Source organism: Nycticebus coucang, chromosome 5 (genome assembly GCF_027406575.1).
Source record: "Nycticebus coucang isolate mNycCou1 chromosome 5, mNycCou1.pri, whole genome shotgun sequence".
In the NCBI taxonomy this organism is placed as follows: domain Eukaryota; kingdom Metazoa; phylum Chordata; class Mammalia; order Primates; family Lorisidae; genus Nycticebus; species Nycticebus coucang.
Window position 1 is genome coordinate 37,673,277 of NC_069784.1, and position 22,806 is coordinate 37,696,082.

A 22,806-nucleotide genomic window follows, 5' to 3' on the forward strand; every position below is an offset into this window, starting at 1 on the left:
GAAGATGTCTAAAAGGATAAGGTCCCTGGAGCCAAATGCGCTGCTATTAAGCCTGGTACCCACCTGGCACTGTATGACCTTCGGCGATTTATTTAACCTCTCAGAGCTTTGGATCCCTCTGCTGAAAAACTCTAATGATCACTGCCTCCTGGTATTCACATGTTTATTTAATCCCCTTTCCCAAATGTAGATAGGACCTGTGACTTCCCTCTGGTCAAAAGAATATGGCAAACATGTTAGGACATCGCTTTTGTGACTGTGTTATATAAAATGTGAGTTTCCACCTTGCTAGGAAACTCTAATGCCTTCTTCATTTCCATACTCTGATGAAGCAAGCACTCATGTTGGGGAACGGAGGACAGTCTCCAGCCAATAGTAAGCTAGGCAGTGAGGCCTTCATTTCAATAGCCCAAAAGGAACAGACCCTGCCCCAGGTGAGCCATCAGATGAGCTCTGGCCACAGCCAACAGGTTATAAGTGAGGTCTTGGAAGAAACCCTGAAGCAGAGAACCAGCTAACCTATGTCCAAATTCTGACTCACAGAAACAGACTCTCAGATAATAAATGTTTTACGCTATTAAATTTATGATAACTTCTTATGTAGCAATAGAAAACCAATCCTACTGTGTGTACATGTGTGTGTCTGTTAACAATAAACATCACTACTACCACCATTTACAGAGTGTTTACTACGTGTTAAAGTTTTTTTTAGTTTGTTATTAGGAAATTGTTCATATTTTATGAGTTAGGGTAGCAGTATTTGCATTTGATTTGGGGGATTTTTTTCTGATTAATATGAGGGTACACAGACAATTAGCCCACACCACTTGCACTATGCACAAAGCCTACGCTGTAGCTCTGTCCCTCACGGGGGAAGTGTGCCAGACACCCACACTGGGGATGCGTGACGTGTTATCTCATTTAACTTTCAGAATGACACCAGGAGGCGGCAGCTACTGTTACCTCCATTTTAGAGATGATAAAACACATTTACTTGCCCAAGGTTAGAAAGGCAGGATTCAAATCCAGATCTACGCCCAGGGCTTCCTCTGGAGATGAACAGTGCTAATGTGAGTGAAAGCGCCTAAGACAGACAAAACTGAAAAAGATCTTTCTTCTTCCCTCTTGACTCCTTTATAACCAAAGCAGCAGCCTGTGGCCTACAATTAATGCCTCCAAAGCTGTGTTCTCTGGCTTTCCAACATTCTCACCCTGACCCTTCCTCCCTTCTATCCCCCCAACACATGCTGTGTTAGGTCCTGCTTCCTTCCCTCTGTCATTGGTGGACCAATTTATACTAATATGTGTGTAAGAACAAAGCATTATCACCATCTAGAAACCACACCGACACTAAAAGGAGAATAGCGGCTAGGCATGCTGGCTCATGCCTGTAATCCTAACACTCTGGGAGGCCAAGGCAGGAAGATTGCTTGAGCCCAAGAGTTCCAGACCAACTTGAGCAAGAGTGACACCCTATCTCTACTAAAAATAAAAAAATAAGCTGGGCATTGTGATGGGCATCTGCTGTTCCAGCTACTCAGGAGGCTGAAGGAGGAGGTCACATGAAGTCTAGAGTCTGATGTTGCTGTGAGCAAAGCTGCTACCATGGTTCTCCAGCCTAGGTAACAGAGTAAGACTCTGGTTAAAAAAAAAAAGGAGAAAGAGAATATCAACTTGATATTTTAGGTACAATGCCAGGGTCATTAGAAGATCAGAAGGTCAACTGTATGGCAAGAATACTTGTTTTTTTGGCATCATTGTAAACTGAAGCTGCCGGTTGAGATGAGCCTTTGTTGGGAATTTTCAGTTCCTGTGTTAGGTACATTCCTCCAGATTTACCTCTTTTGATACCAGAAAACAAAGAGAGGAGCCTACAAATATGACATGGGCAAGGAAAGAGAGATGGGAACCCCATAACCCACAGTTACGCCCAAGGATGAAAACTGTCTGAAAATTGCCGCACACAGTAACAGATGTGCATTATGATCTGCTAAAACCAACCTTATCCTTTTCCCTCCTCCATTCTTTTGTAAACGCTGAATTATAGAAAACAAATTTCACACGGATAAGCTCAGCCCCACTGTCCAATTGGGAAGTTGGCACAGAAACCAGACTGGCCAATCACAAGTTACTCTAGCTACTATAATTGCTGCAGCAATGAGCATATGGTCTAGGCCAGGCCAACTGAAGCCCTCCTAGGGACTTCTGCTACATTTACTGGGGAAAAGGCAGTCTGTTTCAGCTGTGGGAACAATGCACTCTGAGAATTACTAACGGACAACTTTGCCTCCAAACAAGCCTGCCTGGGGCACCTGCTGACAGGAAGTCAACAAAGGAGAAAACAGAATTGAGAGACAGGGAGAAACTGAACTCCAATGATATCAAGTTAAGCCCCTGGATACAACCTTACCTGAAGCCAAAATAATCTAGACATCCTAGTTACCTAAGTCAGTACAGACTTTTTTTTTTTTTTCTGGAACAAGTATAAAATGGGTTTATGTCACTTACAAAGTAAAACCCCGTAGGTTGATACAGAACTGAACCAACCCAAACCTAGTAACAGACTGATAATTTTATTTTAACATTTGTAATACTAGTAAATTTACTTTTACTGCTGTAACCATTAGGTATTTTGTTTCCTTGCCCGGCGTCCTTTCTTGCTCACAATGAATTTTCCCTCGTCTGCATTCACAGTCAACTAAACCATTCATAATCTCCACCACACTCTGTGGTACTTTATCACACACTGCATACTGTAACATATGTCTGATCACCCCAACAAAAGTCCAAGTTCCTCAAAGGTGAGGAAACTTCCATATGTTTCTAATGTCTATACAGAGAAAAAGATTAGTCTCAAAAGAAAAATGATCTGTATAAGCAATTCTAAGAACCTAACGTCAGCTTTTCTTTTCAAATTACAAATTTAAAAATTAACCTGGTTTGCACATACTGAAAGGTAACTAATTACCAATACGAGTCATTGAGACGGAAAGTCCACAAAGCACACTCCAATATTTTAATTAATGTGATAAGCACTATTAATAATGTGCATTAAGGATTACCTTATCAATGCTCTGCTATCAGCTGGATACCGTATTGTTAATGGAAACCAGTATGTTTTGACCCAAATGTTTCCTTTCAATTAAGTTACTTCAGGTCTAAGCTCTGAAACAAGGCTACCTAGCTCAATATTATAAGCTTTTAAGAAATTTCTGGAGGCGGAGCAAGATGGCAGCCGAGTAACAGCTTCCTTGCATCTGGGCACCATGAGTCTGGGGAGATAGGACTCCAGGCATCTCTGGCTGGTGGGATCTGCCTATCATCACCCCTGAGAGGATACAGGGAGTCAGCGAGAGACTTCTGGACCCCAAGAGGAGGACTAAAACAGTGGAAAACCGGCAAGTGGTCGCGTGTGCTCAATCCGTCTAAACCCGCCCGCAACTGTAAGTTCAGTAGCAGCGAGACCAGAAAGGCCTTACCTGTGAACTGTTTTGGTGTCTTTGGACTTGGCACTCAGCTGAACTGCCTTGGGGAGAGCCTGAGTGGGAGTGCGGAGAACTTTGGCCTTTGTCTAGGGCCCCAGTCTGAGCCGCTGAGCCAGACGGAGCTAATAGTGTTTGGCTCTGGGTCACAGGCAGCCATTGTGAGCCATCTGCCCCAGCAAGCTCCGTCCTCAGGGTCGCAGAGCTGGAATTGGGTGGGAGCTGGTAACCCAGCGACCAACTAGCCTCAGGGTGGGGTCTGAGCCGCCTTGAAGCCCTAACCCTCAGGGGCAGAGGGAGACCAGTTTTGGCACACAGGGTAAGTGGATAGCCACTTCAGCAGTGATTCCAGCGACAAGCACTTCGCTGGGAAGCTTCTGCTCAGCAAGTGAATAAGCTCAAAGCGCCTTTTAAGTGGGCTGAAGAGAGATTTAGGGTGTCTACCTGCTGGGGTTTGAGAAACTAGCAGCCTCCAGTCCTATCAGAACTGTGATTAATATCTCATACCCCAGAAGACCACGTGTTGCCCAGACAATATTCAATAACATATACATACTGCTTTGTTTTTGGTTTTTTTTTTTTTTTTTTGGTTTGGTTGTTTTTTTTGTTTATTTTGATCTTGTTGATTGTTGTTTTGTTTTTTAAGTTCAACCTTTTAAATACAGATCCTTTTTCTTTCTCAATTTATCTAGTTTAATTATAATTTCCCATTGCTGCCTATTTCAATAATTAGAACTTCATTTTTGTTAGTGTTTCTACCGCTATTATTTGGTTTTTCCAGCCAATTTTATCCCGTAAAGTTTTCTGTTTGCTTGTTTTGGTTTGATTTATAGCATTTTTGTCTTTCCTCTCTACTTGGTGGAGGTGGGGTACTGTGTCTGATCAGGTTAGCAAAGAGCTGCTGACCTCAAGGGAACCACCCAACTGGGCACCCTCAGAAGGTGGTTTGTTTTTTAAGGTTGTATCAAAGTACCCTACTGTACACCTATATTGCTCTGTCTCCCTCTTTCTGTGCCTCTCTTCTTTTTGTCAATATTCCTTTTACCCACCACCTCTCCTTTCTCTATTTTTCTTTTTTTTTTTCTTATCATTCGGTCCTCCTTTCTTTCATCCCTTTTTTGCTCTTCAACCTTCTCACCCTTCTGGTCCTGTAACCCTTAGTCCACAGGCACGAGAACTTAAAGAACAAGAGGAAGTGAAAGGAAAATTAGGGCAAGGAAACAGATAAAAGAAATCACTCACGAGGAAGAATCAGCAGAAAACTCCAGGCAACATGAAGAACCAGTCCAGAACAACCCCGCCAAGGGACCAGGAGGTAGCTACTGCAGAGGATTCCACATATACAGAAATGTTAGGAATGACAGAAATGGAATTTAGAATACACATGTTGAAAACAATGAAAGAAATGATGGAAACAATGAAGGAAACTGCTAATAAAGTGGAAAATAAACAAAAGGAAATACAAAAACAGAATCAAATAAGAGATGAACGATATGAAGAATATGAAAAGGACATAGCAGAGCTGAAGGAAATGAAACAGTCAATCAGGGAACTTAAAGATGCAATGGAAAGTATCAGCAACAGGTTAGACCATGCAGAAGAAAGAATTTCAGAGGTAGAAGACAAAGTTTTTGAGATAACTCAGATAGTAAAAGAGGCAGAAAAGAAGAGAGAGAAAGCAGAACGTTCACTGTCAGAATTATGGGACTTTATGAAGTGTTCCAACATACGAGTTATAGGAATTCCAGAAGGGGAAGAAGAATGCCCCAGAGGAATGGAAGCCATACTAGAGAATATTATAAAAGAAAATTTCCCAAATATCACCAAAGATTCTGACACACTGCTTTCAGAGGGCTATCGGACCCCAGGTCGCCTCAACTCTAACCGAGCTTCTCCAAGACACATTGTGATGAACCTGTCCAAAGTCAAGACAAAAGAAAAGATTCTGCAAGCTGCCAGGAGTAAGCGCCAGTTGACCTACAGGGGCAAATCCATCAGAGTGACCGCAGACTTCTCTAATGAAACTTTCCAAGCAAGAAGACAATGGTCATCTACCCTTAATCTACTTAAACAGAACAATTTCCGGCCCAGAATTCTGTACCCTGCTAAGCTAAGCTTCAAAATTGACAGAGAAATCAAATCATTTACGGATATACAAACATTGAGGAAATTTGCCACAACGAGACCAGCTCTACAGGAAATACTTCAACCTGTTCTGCACACTGACCACCACAATGGATCAGCAGCAAAGGAAAAACTCAGAAATTAAAGGACAGAACCTAACCTCCACACTGATGCAAAAGATAAAACTAAGCAATGGACTCTCACAATATAAGACGAATAGAATACTACTACACTTATCAATTATCTCAATAAATATTAATGGCTTGAATTCCCCACTGAAGAGACATAGATTGGTTGACTGGATTAAAAAACACAAGCCATCCATCTGCTGTCTGCAAGAAACACACCTGGCTTCAAAAGACAAATTCAAGCTCCAAGTCAAAGGTTGGAAGACAATTTTTCAGGCAAATGGAATTCAGAAGAAAAGAGGAGTTGCAATCTTATTTTCAGATACATGTGGATTTAAAGCAACTAAAGTCAAAAAAGATAAAGATGGTCACTTTATATTGGTCAAGGGAAAAATACAACAAGAAGACATTTCAATTCTAAATATCTATGCACCCAATTTAAATGCTCCCAGATTCTTGAAACAGACCTTACTCAGTGTGAGCAATATGATATCTGATAATACCATAATAACAGGGGACCTTAACACTCCTCTTACAGAGCTGGACAGATCCTCTAAACAGAAATTAAACAAGGATATAAGAGATTTAAATGAGACCCTAGAACAACTATGTTTGATAGACGCATATAGAACACTCCATCCCAAAGATAAAGAATATACATTCTTCTCATCACCCCATGGAACATTCTCCAAAATTGATAATATCCTGGGACACAAAACAAATATCAACAGAATCAAAAGAATTGAAATTTTACCTTGTATCTTCTCAGACCATAAGGCACTAAAGGTGGAACTCAACTCTAACAAAAATGCTCGACCCCACCCAAAGGCATGGAAATTAAACAATCTTCTGTTGAATAACAGATGGGTGCAGGAAGAAATAAAACAGGAAATCATTAACTTCCTTGAGCATAACAACAATGAAGACACAAGCTACCAAAACCTGTGGGATACTGCAAAAGCAGTTTTGAGAGGAAAATTCATCGCTTTAGATGCCTACATTCGAAAAACAGAAAGAGAGCACATCAACAATCTCACAAGAGATCTTATGGAATTGGAAAAAGAAGAACAATCTAAGCCTAAACTCAGTAGAAGAAAAGAAATATCCAAAATCAAATCAGAGATCAATGAAATTGAAAACAAAAGAATCATTCAGAAAATTAATGAAACAAGGAGTTGGTTTTTTGAAAAAATAAATAAAATAGATAAACCATTGGCCAGACTAACGAGGAATAGAAAAGTAAAATCTCTAGTAACCTCAATCAGAAACGATAAAGGGGAAATAACAACTGATCCCACAGAGATATAAGAGATCATCTCTGAATACTACCAGAAACTCTATGCCCAGAAATTTGACAATGTGAAAGAAATGGATCAATATTTGGAATCACACCCTCTCCCTAGACTCAGCCAGGAAGAAATAGAGCTCCTGAACAGAACAATTTCAAGCACTGAGATCAAAGAAACAATAAAAAATCTTCCAACCAAAAAATGCCCTGGTCCAGATGGCTTCACTCCAGAATTCTATCAAACCTTCAAGGAAGAGCTTATTCCTGTACTGCAGAAATTATTCCAAAAAATTGAGGAAGAAGGAATCTTCCCCAACACATTCTATGAAGCAAACATCACCCTGATACCAAAACCAGGAAAAGACCCAAACAAAAAGGAGAATTTCAGACCAATCTCACTCATGAATATAGACGCAAAAATTCTCAACATAATCCTAGCCAATAGATTACAGTTTATCATCAAAAAAGTCATTCATCATGATCAAGTAGGCTTCATCCCAGGGATGCAAGGCTGGTTTAACGTACGCAAGTCTATAAACGTTATCCACCATATTAACAGAGGCAAAAATAAAGATCACATGATCCTTTCAATAGATGCAGAAAAAGCATTTGATAAAATCCAGCATCCTTTTCTAATTAGAACACTGAAGAGTATAGGCATAGGTGGCACATTTCTAAAACTGATTGAAGCTATCTATGACAAACCCACAGATAATATTTTACTGAATGGAGTAAAACTGAAAGCTTTTCCTCTTAGAACTGGAACCAGACAAGGTTGTCCTCTGTCACCTTTACTAGTCAACATAGTGCTGGAAGTCCTAGCCAATACAATTAGGCAAGACAAGGAAATAAAGGGAATCCAAATGGGAGCAGAGGAGGTCAAACTCTCCCTCTTTGCTGACGACATGATCTTATACTTAGAGAACCCCAAAGACTCAACCACAAGACTCCTAGAAGTCATCAAAAAATACAGTAATGTTTCAGGATATAAAATCAATGTCCACAAGTCAGTAGCCTTTGTGTACACCAATAACAGTCAAGATGAGAAGCTAGTTAAGGACACAACTCCCTTCACCATAGTTTCAAAGAAAATGAAATACCTAGGAGTATACCTAACGAAGGAGGTGAAGGACCTCTATAAAGAAAACTATGAAATCCTCAGAAAGGAAATAGCAGAGGATATTAACAAATGGAAGAACATACCATGCTCATGGATGGGAAGAATCAACTTTGTTAAAATGTCTATACTTCCCAAAGCAATCTACCTATTCAATGCCATTCCTATCAAAATACCAACATCGTACTTTCAAGATTTGGAAAAAATGATTCTGCGTTTTGTATGGAACCGGAAAAAACCCCGTATAGCTAAGGCAGTTCTCTGTAACAAAAATAAAGCTGGGGGCATCAGCATACCAGATTTTAGTCTGTACTACAAAGCCATAGTGCTCAAGACAGCATGGTACTGGCACAAAAACAGAGACATAGACACTTGGAATCAAATTGAAAACCAAGAAATGAAACTAACATTTTACAACTACCTAATCTTTGATAAACCAAACAAGAACATACCTTGGGGGAAAGACTCCCTATTCAATAAATGGTGTTGGGAGAACTGGATGTCTACATGTAGAAGACTGAAACTGGACCCACACCTTTCCCCACTCACAAAAATTGATTCAAGATGGATAAAGGACTTAAATTTAAGGCATGAAACAATAAAAATCCTCCAAGAAAGCATAGGAAAAACACTGGAAGATATTGGCCTGGGGAAAGTCTTCATGAAGAAGACTGCCATGGCAATTGCAACAACAACAAAAATAAACAAATGGGACTTCATTAAACTGAAAAGCTTCTGTACAGCTAAGGAGACAATAACCAAAGCAAAGAGACAACCTACACAATGGGAAAGGATATTTGCATATTTTCAATCAGACAAAGGCTTGATAACTAGGATCTATAGAGAACTCAAATTAATCCACATGAAAAAAGCCAACAATCCCTTATATCAATGGGCCAGAGACATGAATAGAACTTTCTCTAAAGATGACAGACGAATGGCTAACAAACACATGAAAAAATGTTCATCATCTCTATATATTAGAGAAATGCAAATCAAAACAACCCTGAGATATCATCTAACCCCAGTGAGAATGGCCCACATCACAAAATCTCAAAACTGCAGATGCTGGCATGGATGTGGAGAGAAGGGAACACTTTTACACTGCTGGTGGGACTGCAAACTAGTACAACCTTTCTGGAAGGAAGTATGGAGAAACCTCAAAGCACTCAACCTAGACCTCCCATTTGATCCTGCAATCCCATTACTGGGTATCTACCCAGAAGGAAAGAAATCCTTTTATCATAAGGACACTTGTACTAGACTGTTTCTTGCAGCTCAATTTACAATCGCCAAAATATGGAAACAGCCTATATGCCCACCAACCCAGGAATGGATTAACAAGCTGTGGTATATGTATACCATGGAATACTATTCAGCCATTAAAAAAAATGGAGACTTTACATCCTTCGTATTAACCTGGATGGACGTGGAAGACATTATTCTTAGTAAAGCATCACAAGAATGGAGAAGCATGAATCCTATGTACTCAATTTTGATATGAGGACAATTAATGACAATTATGGTTATGGGGGGGGGAATAGAATGAGGGAAGGAGGGAGGTGGGGGGGGGCCTGGTTGTGTGTCACACTTTATGGGGGCAAGACATGATTGCAAGAGGGACTTCACCTAACAATTGCAATCAGTGTAACCTGGCTTATTGTACCCTCAATGAATCCCCAACAATAAAAAAAAAAAAGAAAATAAAAAAGAAATTTCTGAAGTTTCTTTGTTTACTTAGTATTACATGACACATTCTCTCTCTTTTTTTTTTTTAAATATAGTAGTATTCAACTATCATGGTCACAGATACAGCAGAGCAAGTTCAGGTCTAAATAAGGAAAACTTTATTAATAACAAATGTTCAAAGTAGTTCACTAGGTTCAAGACTTTCTTTTCAGAATCTTTTTTCTACATATTTAATAGAGACATACTTTATCTTCTAAAGATGTAACTACTACTACTACAATAACAGACATTGTTAGAAGTACATAAATGGCCCAGAAGTAGGTTCTGGATATTATAACCCAAGCGTTTTGTTATTTCAACAATCACATTACTGATGCCCTGTTTCCCATCTAAAAGCTCCCCAGGCCCATCTTTGAATATTCACCTCCCCTTTGTTCCTATTCTGAAGGTACTTGAGCAGTGTAAAAGACTGGCTTGGCAAGGCGTGTACAGACCTGTCAGACAACAGCAGTGGTGATCCCTTGTGAACTTAGAATGAGCCTTGAAAGGGAAAAATAAATCCTTCTCAACCCAAAAAAAGATGCAAGCGAGGGACTGTGACGCTCATTTCAGAAGTCTGTTATCATGGTAAAAAGAATCAGGAAGGTAGGCCAGAAAATAACTACAAGAGGATCAACGGCTTTAGTGCAAAACCAGTCTTAATGTCCATAGTTTAATAGAAGCTGGGGGAAAAAAAAGTCAGCTATTTTAAAAAACCAGAGCATGCTCCCCAGCATTCGTCCACAGCTTGGATTTCTCATTTCTCTGCAATGAATCTTAATCACTGGGTTTACTGTCCCAGTTTTTTCAAGTTCATTTCTTTCAATGTGAAATGTATTTTTACACATTTACAATTATGCTCCTAATATTTAGATTAGGATTTATATTTGATGAGAAATTAGTTTTGGAGGTGACAGAAAAGACAGAAGTGGAATTGACTGATTAATATGGAAATGTTATAATCTATGGAAACTTTTTTACTTATTTATTATAGACAGAAGCTCATTTACTAAAACCTTCAAGAAGATGCACTTGTCTCTCTCATATAAGAAAAAAAAAACATGTATTTTTAGAGTCATGATTTTTAAAGTACTAGCTTGCTATTTTTCTCATCAGTGTATTCTATTTGGAAACTAAAATGTAACATTTCTTTAGTAAGCATATTATGCTTAAAGGCAAATGTAAAAGAAACCAACAATTCTGTCTAGATTTGGAATGATAAATAATCCTTGGAAATTAAAGCAAAAAGGGAGAATTGTATGTAGTTTTAAATTGTAATTCAATGCAATAAACCACCATAACAATATTTTTATTTATATAAATAAAAACATCTACACATGACCCAGTGTAAAAGGCAGCTGGAGCTCAAATTTACTTATCTCTTCTAATTCATGTTGCTTTTTTGCACATTTATTTCATATTTAATAATTTTAGGATACCATGTCATACTATAATGGATCCATATATAAAATATCATGTAACATGTAAATGTATTTACGTACAATGTATACATGCAGTTACAGAATCAAACTTTGTGCTACATCTTTTCCTTTCCCAGGCAGAATATAAAGTCTTTGCGGACAGGAGACATGTTTGATAAATAAGGATATCCCTGTGCTTAATATCATGTAAGAAAGGAAGCTAATAATGAACTAAAGATTTCTTAAATTTCTTTTTTCATGGGCGGCGCCTGTGGCTCCGTGAGTAGGGCGCCAGCCCCATATGCCGAGGGTGGCGGGTTCAAACCCAGCCCCGGCCAAACTGCAACAAAAAAAATAGCCAGGTGTTGTGGTGGGCGCCTGTAGTCCCAGCTGCTTGGGAGGCTGAGGCAAGAGAATCGCATAAGCCCGAGAGTTAGAGGTTGCTGTGAGCCGTGTGACGCCACGGCACTCTACCCAAGGGCGGTACAGTGAGACTCTGTCTCTACAAAAAAAAAAAAAAAATTTCTTTTTTCATACAAGAACAAACAATAAAGGTGGGCATTATATATCCTATCCACCTAAAAGAGAAAAAGAGAAAGTGACCATCTTTGATGATGTCTTTGCTAAGAAACAGTAAGCTGTCTCCTTGGTGAATAACAAAAGACGTGTCTCTAAGCCCCATGTACCTCTTTGTAATCAGAGTTTAACGGTGAGCCTGTGAGAGGCAAGAGCTCTGAGGAAGGACTCATCAATTTAACCCTTATCTGTTCATTTACTATTCAAGGTTATCACAAAGCGCACCAGTAACTAAAGACCAGAAAGAGAGTAAGCTACCTAAACATTTCCCATCTACTCAATCTCATCTTCAGGCAGCACAACAATGGCCTGAATTTTTTAAAAGCTAGTAACTGTGGACTTAATGCTATGAATTCCACAAATATAAGACAATTTTGCAATAGTCTAAAAACGTGGACTCAATAAAAAGAAATCATGCCCTGGCACATGCATTTACCACATGCAAACTGAAATAAATCTTGTATCTGCTAAACTTAGAGAGAAGGAAATTTTTAAAGCTCAGTATTAAAATTTAATTGGTAACTTTGACCTTGAGTGCCACTTTAGGTGAAAAATATTACACCAGTGCTCAGATTTTCTTGAGATTTATGATCTCATGTTCTTGAAAAAGGCCTAGCACCTCCGTGTTCCTGAAATAATTGATCTGTCTGTTGTAAGTGTTATTTTCCTGATACCAACATCTGTCTCAGGGAAAAAAAGTATAAACTGATGAAAGTACCCTGCTATATTTAAGAAATCCGAAAGAGGTATCAAAATTTGCATTTAACACATTACTATATTTATAAAAGCAGTCAAGATCATAAATTGATAAGTCTCTTAGAACACAACAGAAGATTAAAATAAAGAGCAAAGCCATTTGCAAATAATCTATAAAGATTAACCACAATTATTAATACAAAATAAATGTTTTACGTGAACTAAGAAGCTACAATACAAACCTACAGCTCACATCTTGCTTAGGCTTGAAAAATACACTTTCAACCTTGGGAGTCTTCCTTTCTTGTTTCTTTAATGTAATCACACATTAATAATTTCACTAAAAAAAAGTTTCTCAACCATAACTACTGATTGTGTCTATGGGTAAAAATGAGCAAAAGATCATGAAATGGGGAATAGTGACAAATATGAAAATGACTGCAATTATGTAACTTCTTGCTTGAATGAAAATTCAACATAAAATTCAGAGTCTGTTTGAAAAGAAATAACAGGCAAATATTATGACTTCTCCTTCACATGACAAAATATCTGATAGTCAATAACGCACTGCAATATAAACTAATTAATATAATCCTTACTCTCACCCAGCATTGACTACATACTGGGCACTTTCAAAAGTACACGTATTAACTTGTGTGATGCTTACAACTTTTTCCGGTAGAAACTGTTACCAGATTCCCTTTACCAATGAGGAAACTACAGCACAGAGAGAGGTGGCAAACTGCTGAAGGTCAAATAGCAAGTGAAAAGCTAAGTCTGATCCCGAGCCCAGGCAACATGGCTCAGAGCCACGCTTCCCACCACCAGACTATGTTGTCATGTTCCATGAGTACATCAGAAGGAAGAATTTAAAAAGCAAGAGAGCCAATGCCCACAGGAAAAGTATATGGCCATTCATTAATTCATGCAGCAAATATTTATCAAGGACCTACTACCCATAGAACTATGCATTAAGTACCTTTCCAAGACAAAGTGTCTACAGAGAAGATACATTTATCTTTGCACATAGCTCTGAAATTTAGGCCTCATGAAGTGGTAACACCTGGCCTCCCAAACTGTTTAACCAGTGTTTTCTACAAGCCACCCTAAGGCATGCCCTGGAAAGCAGTGTATTAGTGCATGGATATGTCAACTAAATTAGCTAGAAGAGAAAAAAAATCAAAAGAACTTGCATGGTAAAAGCATTAACAGCAGAAAATGTACCTTAGATGTTTGCTCATGCAGTCTGTGTTTCCCCAACCCTTTGTTTAAACATATAGGATGAGACATCTCCCACACAACCATGAAGATCTGCTCAACAATAGCCACATCAGGGGCAAGGCAAGATCATCACCAAGCAAGGGTTAACTTTGACTGAAGAAGTTTTGCACCTAAAGATGCAAAGGTCAAGCAACCTTCAATACATAATTCTGGTCTAAATCAAAAGATAGCTACAGGGAGAAACAGGTGTTATCACATCACCAGCTTCAACAGGCAAGATCATTAACTATTTGTTTTTTCCAAAAATGTATAAAAGTGAAAAAAAACCCTCATATATATTCATTATACTTAATGGAAAACTATTATATATTCTTGCAACAAAGCATGCAATAGCAGTTTTATAAGTTTATTCTTTATGAAGTTCTAAAATCTTTGGACAAATAGAAGTACCAGAAGATTTGAACCTACACAATACCATCACCTTTAGGATAAAGGAGGTAAATGTGTTATTGGTCTACTTTGCCATATTTATAATCTGTGAATTTACCATACTTTCCTTTGAATAATCTAAGAGATCCCAGAAATTATTAACGATATAGTAAGTTGTTAAGAGACAGATACGTGCCTACTGACATACTATAAATATAAAAATGCATTGCCCTGGAGGGAGAAGAGTATACAAAAAGAAAACTCCATATATAAAAAAAAAAAAACGTTTATAATGGTTAGATAATGTTCTGAAATGGAAATACCAGAACATACAACGTAAGAAAAAGTAGTATGTTCACAGTTGTATACTCTTACTAAATGGAATAGAAGAAGTCACTTTTAAATATTACTGCAGAGGGCGGCACCTGTGGCTCAAAGGAGTAGGGCAACGGCCCCATATACCAGAGGTGGCGGGTTCAAACCCAGCCTCCGGCCAAAAATTGCAAAAAAATAAAATAAAATAAATACTACTGCAGAGTCCTCTGCAAAGGGACTTATCTCGGGAAAATCAGAATTATTACAAAGTGAACCAGAACCCCTGTTTTATTTTTTTAATAGTCTCGATTTGGTTCTGTAGTTAAAAGATTTAAACAGATCTCAGGACACAACCAAGGCAATTTCTAGCCAGAAGCAACAAAGCTCCCATAAATCTCAAACAGCTCATAAACTGGCATGGCTTCCCTGGGTGTGGTTGCAGTTATACGCTACAACGCTTTGAAAACTAAACTTTACAACTAAGTGAACTTTGTTTATGAAGACAAAACAAAACACATAATCCAGATTATTTTACAGAAAGGACTGCTCTATATTTCATGTTCTACTTCATTTATTATGAAGTTTATGTGTTTGGAATCCTTTAGTTGTGAAAACCTTTTACTGATGAAAGGATCATACGTATAAGATCTTCGCTAATTAAACTGTGGAATACATTGCTTAATGGATAAAAAGACAATTACACTAAGATAATGACAGGGCAACTGATGTCTTTCTGCAAGCAAATAACCTGTCTCCAGAGAAGAAAGTTGTTCATCAAGTCCTAAAAACCCATCTTCTATTAGAAAATAGGATATAGAATAAAGAAATTTTCCCAAATGGGGAGGGTGCAATTTGCTTGGTTTATGTTCTCCGTTATTTAGAAAACACCAGTGCCAGCCAGCAGGATGACTTTCTTACCAGATTTAGGAGGTAGCAGGGGGAGGGTGCTGGGTATGTAAGCATTAACGAGGCACCCTGAGGCTGTTCAGTAAGCAAATAACCAGCTCAACTGCTGATTGTGGGAAGTGAATGGTACAGGTGGTTACTCATCATGTGAATGATTTACACATTGAACTGTGGCCTCCTGGTCACACATTACACAGCAAACTGTGAGAAACAAAGGCCGGCAACATGCCTGACTTTCCACAGCCATTCCCATAGACTCTCATAATCCCTGAACTGAAGTCCAGATTAGAGGATGTTTAATCAGAAACACACCTGGGTCCACCGGCCTGGGATGTCTTCGGAGTCCATTGGTCCGTTTCTGGCAAGAAAAATAAAATGAAACAAAGATGTGTTGGTGATGTTGCATTATTCAATTACATAGGCAAGCCAGTGAATGTTGCACTTCTTCCAATTAAAAGCGTGGCTAAATTTGCTCAAAACATGGTTTTAAAGTTTACTTTTATAATTTAACCTTTTGGTTTCTCTAATAAGTCTTTCACATGAAGATCATTACATTTGATAAGTCACTGACAACTTATCACACTAAGAAAAAGAAACATTTTTGCTTGCTAACTCCAGGCACTAGAAGAACAAAGCTCAAGCAGTCCTTGTTGGTTGGAAAATGTTCCCAGCAAAGACACGTGAACAGTAGCCTTCAACTGATCTCCTCAAACTCTAAGTCAGCCATTTACAGGGCCTGACAGAGACTGAAGGAGGTAGACAACCTCAGAACAAAGACCTTACAGCTCTGATTTTAGCAAACACTTAAATGAAAACGGTGTTTTAATTAAGACCAGTTATACCCGAATACCTTAGAAAAACAAACCAGACATAGGGTTCATGAACCAGAAAAGTTATTATTATTGTAGAAAAGGAACCCGTAAGAAAACTACGCATTACAAAAACTATGGCTGAGATGAGAAATAAGAGATTTTAAATCTTTGAAAATGCATAGTTATACATTTGATTTCATAGGCATTAAATTCATTCCCACCTAATAACTACAGTAATCTCACTAATTAAGAAGGACTTGATTTTCGCTTGTTATTTTTCAACCGGATGAAATGCTGGGTCCATGACTATCATATAATCTGAATTTTCACAGAACCATTTTCTGTTTATGTGTGTTAGGGTGTGTGCTGGTGTCTGGAGATCTGGTATCATTCAGAGCACACGTGTCTGTGTTAAGCACACATTAGCCATGGAGTTTTCTCAGGTTCCTTCTGTTGTACCCATTCACAAGTTAAATGGGTAAAATGAGGATCTTCAGCTTCCAAAGGTCCTCAAAGCCACCTTCAGCAGACTCTCAGGGTTCTCAGGTGAAAGGAAATTGGAAAATGTAAGTTTTGTCTTTACTCCAACTACTTTCAACATAGATTTGAAAATGACTATAAGAGCATTACCATCGGGGCCGAAGCTATGTAGAGCAGTGGTTCTCAACCTTCCTAATGCCGCGCCCCCAGGTTGAAAACCGCTGATGCAAAGCAAGATGTGGTGGGACAGGTGCACCAGGCCTGCTATTCGAATTAAAGAGAGTCCCTGAGAGAGAGGAAAATGTGGCTCTGGATTTCTGCACAGATTCGGATCTGATAAAATGAAAGGAAACTGCTTTCAAAGAAAAACTCTTTTCTACCCCAAATTTTATAATTTCTTTTTTGGAGCTCTCTCTATAAAAGACAATACAATTGGCAATCTTTTCAACAGGAAAATACTCTATATCAGGATGGGTATCTTGCCTCTATTTCCTTCCTATGTACTTCACCATTTTTGTTTGTTTAGGGTTTTAAAATTTTTTGTAAAATCTTAGTGAGAGTGAATGGGTCAAGAAAAAGCTCAAATGTTGCAGTGTCCCCCTCACCTCCTATAGCATACAAAAGAAGCTGCCTTTCTCCTGGTCTCAGGCCTTCTACTATCCCAGTGCTAGGAAGTCGAGGAGGGAATTCAACATTCTGGTCTCATCCCCAGAATCCCTAAACAGGTACTATTTAGAAACCATAAAAATGTGAAAAAGAGAACCTGAGTTCAAGAGCAACTCTAAAAAATTAGGGTTAAAACAGGCAACATAGCACCATTATTCTCCATAAATGTCTTAACACAATAATTAAGTAAATGAGGTGAACACTATGTTGATTAGTTTGATGTAAGCACTCCAAATTGTATAAAAAATCAATACCTTGTACCCCACAAATGCATACATGCATTCATGATCTATGTGTATATGACTTAATAAAAGGAAAAAATATAAATAAACCATAGCACCATAATTAAGAGTATGGATTCTGGAATAAGACTAGAATAAGTCCCTGCCGCTCTGCACCTATGTGACCATAAGTAACTTAGTTTATATCTCTGTAACTTAGTTTCTCATCTAGAAAATGGGGATAATAATAATACCTATTTCATAGGGTTTGTAGTGAGAAATAAATGAGTTAATTTATGTTAAGTGCTATGATAAGAATTATTAATTGGGGTGGCGCCTGTGGCTCAGTGAGTAGGGCACCGGCCCCATATGCCGAGGGTGGCGGGTTCAAACCCAGCCCCGGCCAAACTGCAACAACAAAAAAAAATAGCCGGGCGTTGTGGCGGGCGCCTGTAGTCCCAGCTACTCGAGAGGCTGAGGCAAGAGAATCGCGTAAGCCCAAGAGTTAGAGGTTGCTGTGAGCCGTGTGACGCCACGGCACTCTACCTGAGGGCGGTACAGTGAGACTCTGTCTCTACAAAAAAAAAAAAAAAAAAAGAATTATTAATTGATACCTTATTATTATCATTATTATCAACCTCATGGTATTCCGAATGTTTAAATTCATACAAAGAATAAATTATTATATTAAGTCAATGCCTTACTATTTATGTTTTAGGTTCTTCCTCCTAAAAAGTCACTGAAAATCAGTCACCTTGGAAACAGAAATCTTTCTACAGGAAAGATGGGTATTTTAATGAACTATGACCTGATGAATTTAAGGAGAAAAAAAAATGGAGGAATTTTCAACTACTCATAAGACCAAGTACATTTGGAGAGTATATTTTTTTAAGAGTATGAAAAAAAAAGGACCTACAGAGTATTTCTTATTGTAAAAAAAAGCTTGGAAATGCTTGTCAGAAAATTCTGAACTATTTTAAAATGCAAATTTCAATTGTCATCCTGTTATCTCTGGCCACATACTCCCCTCCCCAAACTAGGATCTCAAAAGGTCAGGGCGGAGCTGGACAGGCCTTGTCCCCAGCAGGAAGGAAGAGGCATGTCTGGTGTTTGGTGGCCCCTCTCCTTGTGGGGCTCTTAGCTGCAGCCCCACATCATTCTTTACAACTTTCTCAATCTCTTTCTATCTACCTAAAAGTAGAGGTTTTTGTAAGCACTTGGTAGTTATTTTTTGCTTCATTACCAATGACCTCTTTTGGCAAAAATCCCTAATTCACTGTTGATTTACCAATAACACAGCAAAGGTTCATTTGCTCTATGGAAGCTGACTTTGGTTCTTCTGCCTGTGTTAACCTGTGGAATGAATTTAAAGTAACTAAACAGATACGAAGTGATAAACTTGCTTCTAGGAATCAGAGGGACTTTCTGAAGATCTGCTCCAGCATGCACTGGGAGATGAACGCCCCAGGTAGGGGTGCAGAAGCCCATGGATCCTGGAGCTACTGAACGCTGCCCTACCTTGAGATTAAGTATGAAAATCAAAAATAAAAAAGTCATGATCTTAGCTATTGAAAGGAAAACAGAAAAGGACTACAAATTGGTACATGGGGAAAAAAGAAGGCCCACAAGAGAGGGAAAAAATAAAAATCACAGAGCTTACAAAAGAGCATCACTATTTCTTTCTGCAAGACCCCTGATCATCATGAAGGCAGCTGCGCATCCTTCCTTATATTCTGTTGTCATGCTTCTTCCCGAAACCAAAGTTTCCAAAGGAACTGGCCAGTATAACAGCTGGCTATAATTCTCCATCCAAAGTAAAGATTGTTAGCACAGCCACGCATTATATAAAAATTATACTTATTATACTTGAAAGTTAAGCAAGTCACTAAACACTGATGCTGTAATTAAAAAAAAAATCAATGTGAAAATTAATTTCTTTTATAATAGGCCTACGTGTACTTTTTAAGACTATAAAAGTACCTGTGAGAATTATTTAACGTTAGGTGAAAATTATTAACCACTTCTTATTAGCACACTTTCCTTCTGTAAACACACCCATTTCACATTGCTTAATTAAAATAAAACTATCTTCCTTGGGGGAAAAGATACATATACCTAACAGGATAAACGTTAAGTAACACCAAGTTCAAGTTCAGAGCTCTACCAAGGTATCTGTTTCAGTAATATAATAACAACATGAGAGTAAGTAAAAGAAGTTGATTGCCAGTGCTTAACAAATCCTGATAGCTTTTATTAAAAAAATAACTTACCTGTCGGCAAAACACTAACAGAAATCGCAGGTAATTTATTTTAGTTCTAAAGGAACTTGTGAGGCCTATTTTTTAAAATATTATTTTGTTATAAATTCCTTGATCTAGACTCATGAATCTAAAACACAGTCAACAGATGCATTTTATGTTTTAGGAGGGTCTGGCAAGAAATCTATTACTTTAGTTAAAGAGCCAGGCAATGGTTGTCTGGGGTCTGCCGTATTTTTTATTCTTTGGCATTTTAAGTAACTGTATTCTGACAGCTAATAGAGATTATATACTTCAAAGCCATTAGGAATTAGACTGTGTGTTAAACCAAAAGGAAATGTTATCATATCTTGATTTTATCAACAGGACATGATACGAATCATGTTTGTGCTCAAATGGAAACTGCTAGAAACACGAAGCCATATCTTTAATCAATAATGTTAGAATTGCCAGTATTGGGAAATGTTAGGCAGCAACATATTTTATGCCGGGGACACGTCTACCAACTTCTACCAAGGGTGGAACGAGGGCCACCCTTCCCTCCGTTCTGAGTGCCCCATTTCACACCCAGTCTTACACTAAATATGCACATTTTCCTCCCACCTCACACCTTTGGACAGTGACTGAAAATCCCTGTGATTTACCTTGTGCATTTCATGCACAGGCACTTGGTGGCTCCCTCTATTTCTGCTTCTTTCGATTCATTTGTAAAGGCACGTTTAACTTTGCAAAAGCTCAAGTCTGGTTAAGTTAGCAAACAACTTGAAATGCAAAGGTTATATAAAAAAAAGAAAATTTAATGTTAATCTTACCTCCGGTAGTTTGAGCGTCCCTGGTTCTGAAACAAATGTAAAAATTGGCATTGTCAGTGTAAAGTTATTTGGTTTGGTTAGCAACCTCAGCTTGTTCTCTGCAGAGTAGTAAAACACCACTGCTTTGTTTTCTGAACTGATACCCGTAATATATTTCCAGGGTCCCTCAGGCTGGGCTGGTAATTATTTTGCAACCCAGGTTCTCTCATCTTATTGGCTTGTCTGGAAAGTGACTCACAGTTTTAAATGACTTCTAGGTTATGCTTAACTTTTTCAATTGTTTGGTAAGCAATGTCAATTCAACCACATAAAGCTCTTGAAAACAAGGGCTTGCACTAAATTTACATGCATGAGAGAAAAGCTAAATGCAACCTTGCTTTCACTACATCTCATTTTAAGAGTATAAACACACCAAGTTAACAAAGGTATTACATTAACTGTAACAACTGCCAATTTAATTAATACAGGGGCACATTCCACATGAATTGCTTTTCATTACGTGGCTTTAACTCTTATTTTAATTTTGGAAGGAATATAAGTTGATTTAAAGATTAAAAATTAAACTGAGTCAGGATTCTATTCTGATGGTAATTTTCCTTTCATACTTAATTTAACTCTATAAATAGGAGCAACCTCTTACATTTCAGTTGCTGAAAATATCTAACAGTTATCAAGGGCCCTGGGATCTCTAGGTGAGGAATGTGGCGGAATGGCAAACGTTGCTCTGGGGGTACGAGCACACACAGCACAGGGAAAACTAGGGCCAGGATCTTTGCCTCCTTTCCCCCTTCCCACGAAAACCTTGTATACATGTTGTACTTCTCCAGACGGAGGGAAACCCCTCATCCGTGGGCACCCAGGCCTGTACAATCCCCATCCAAAATGATCCCCTAAAAAAGGACCTGGAAAAAGAAGGGAAAACCAAGAGAGAGCAAGGGCAGACCTAAATGGGAGCTCTGTAAGATGTTTCTCTAAGCCATTTCAAGAAGCTCTGCAGCCAGAGTTCAAGGGGAAAACTCCTGCCAAGATGTTTGACTAGCTGCCACAGATTGCTTTACACAGAACACCGCCTGGGGCAGCGAGCAGGAGGTTGGTTTGTGTGTGTATAGGTGTATGTGTTTTGTTTTGTTTCTTAATTTTCCCTCCAGTTTGTTGGTTTTTTTCTTTTAAAGGACAATTTCCTAATGGAAATGGAAGATCCATGAGTAGAAAGTCACCTTCCTGGAGAAAAGTCAAGAACACAACCTTTTGTCAATTTTAAACAACATCACCTTGGCTTTCACAGATAAATGCTTTCTACATTCATAGGAGGGTGTCTCTGCTTCAGCCTTTACTAAGGAGTATTTCTGGACAAAAATCTATTTTACTACTTCCCCTCCCCATTAGGAACACACAACTTTTGATTGTTTTTTCTTTTTAATTTTTTTTTTTTTTTTTACACACAGTGTTTCATAAGACAGATTGCTTACAAGGGCTGGTTGGGAAGAGGGTCTATAAAGATGCCATTTGGCTGGCCCAGACTTAGATGAACTTGGGTTCTTAATAGGGTAGCTGTGCTACCTGTCTCACTGGTTTGCCCAGAAAGACCTATATACGCCAGAACAGCCCTATTCCTCTCCTGGTGAGTTAAGAGTAACTAGGAATCAAAGTGCTAGAAGCACTGAACAAGAGGGAAGTTTAAATTTTCAATCTGAGGAGACTGAGGAAAGCCTTGCTATTTGTACACGACCTCTAACACGTGGAAACCTCAGTTTTGAGTTTGGTGTTCATAAATGCACATCCACTTTAATTTCAATTCAAGAGTATCATATTTTTTTCTGATCTTTGCATAGAGTATTTTTTTGTCCTTGTGAAGTAGGTCTCTTACAACATGCTTTAAATGCCCTATTTGTGATTTGTGACGTCAACCCTGTGATACCCCCACGTGGCAGCCGCTGTCATGCTGTGCTCCATGAAGGGCCCTCAGGTTACTCCTGGGAAACAGGAAACCATGGTATTTAAGGTGGTCATCTACAATGTGGATACCTGTACACCTTCACCCAAGAAGGAGACCCAGGAACAGATCCCCTGATTTGCAGGCTCCTCACATCCCGTCCTGTGGGCTTGGCTGCCAGCTGGCCAGCTCC

At 38.6% G+C, this 22,806-nt stretch overlaps 1 protein-coding gene across 3 annotated transcripts in view; it reads right to left on the reverse strand.

Moving 5' to 3' along the window:
* VAV3 (vav guanine nucleotide exchange factor 3) overlaps positions 1-22,806 on the reverse strand; it is a 427,744-nt gene that overhangs the window by 106,571 nt on the left and 298,367 nt on the right. For all 3 annotated transcript variants that reach the window (XR_008380216.1, XM_053591975.1, XM_053591974.1), the window contains exons 18-19: positions 20,681-20,706; positions 15,744-15,789 (exon numbers count right to left, since the gene is read on the reverse strand). Coding sequence is in view for 2 of the 3 variants with exons in the window: in XM_053591975.1 (XP_053447950.1) it covers positions 15,744-15,789; positions 20,681-20,706 (72 nt within the window). In the remaining variant the exon portion in view is untranslated. The remainder of the gene's footprint in view (positions 1-15,743; positions 15,790-20,680; positions 20,707-22,806) is intronic.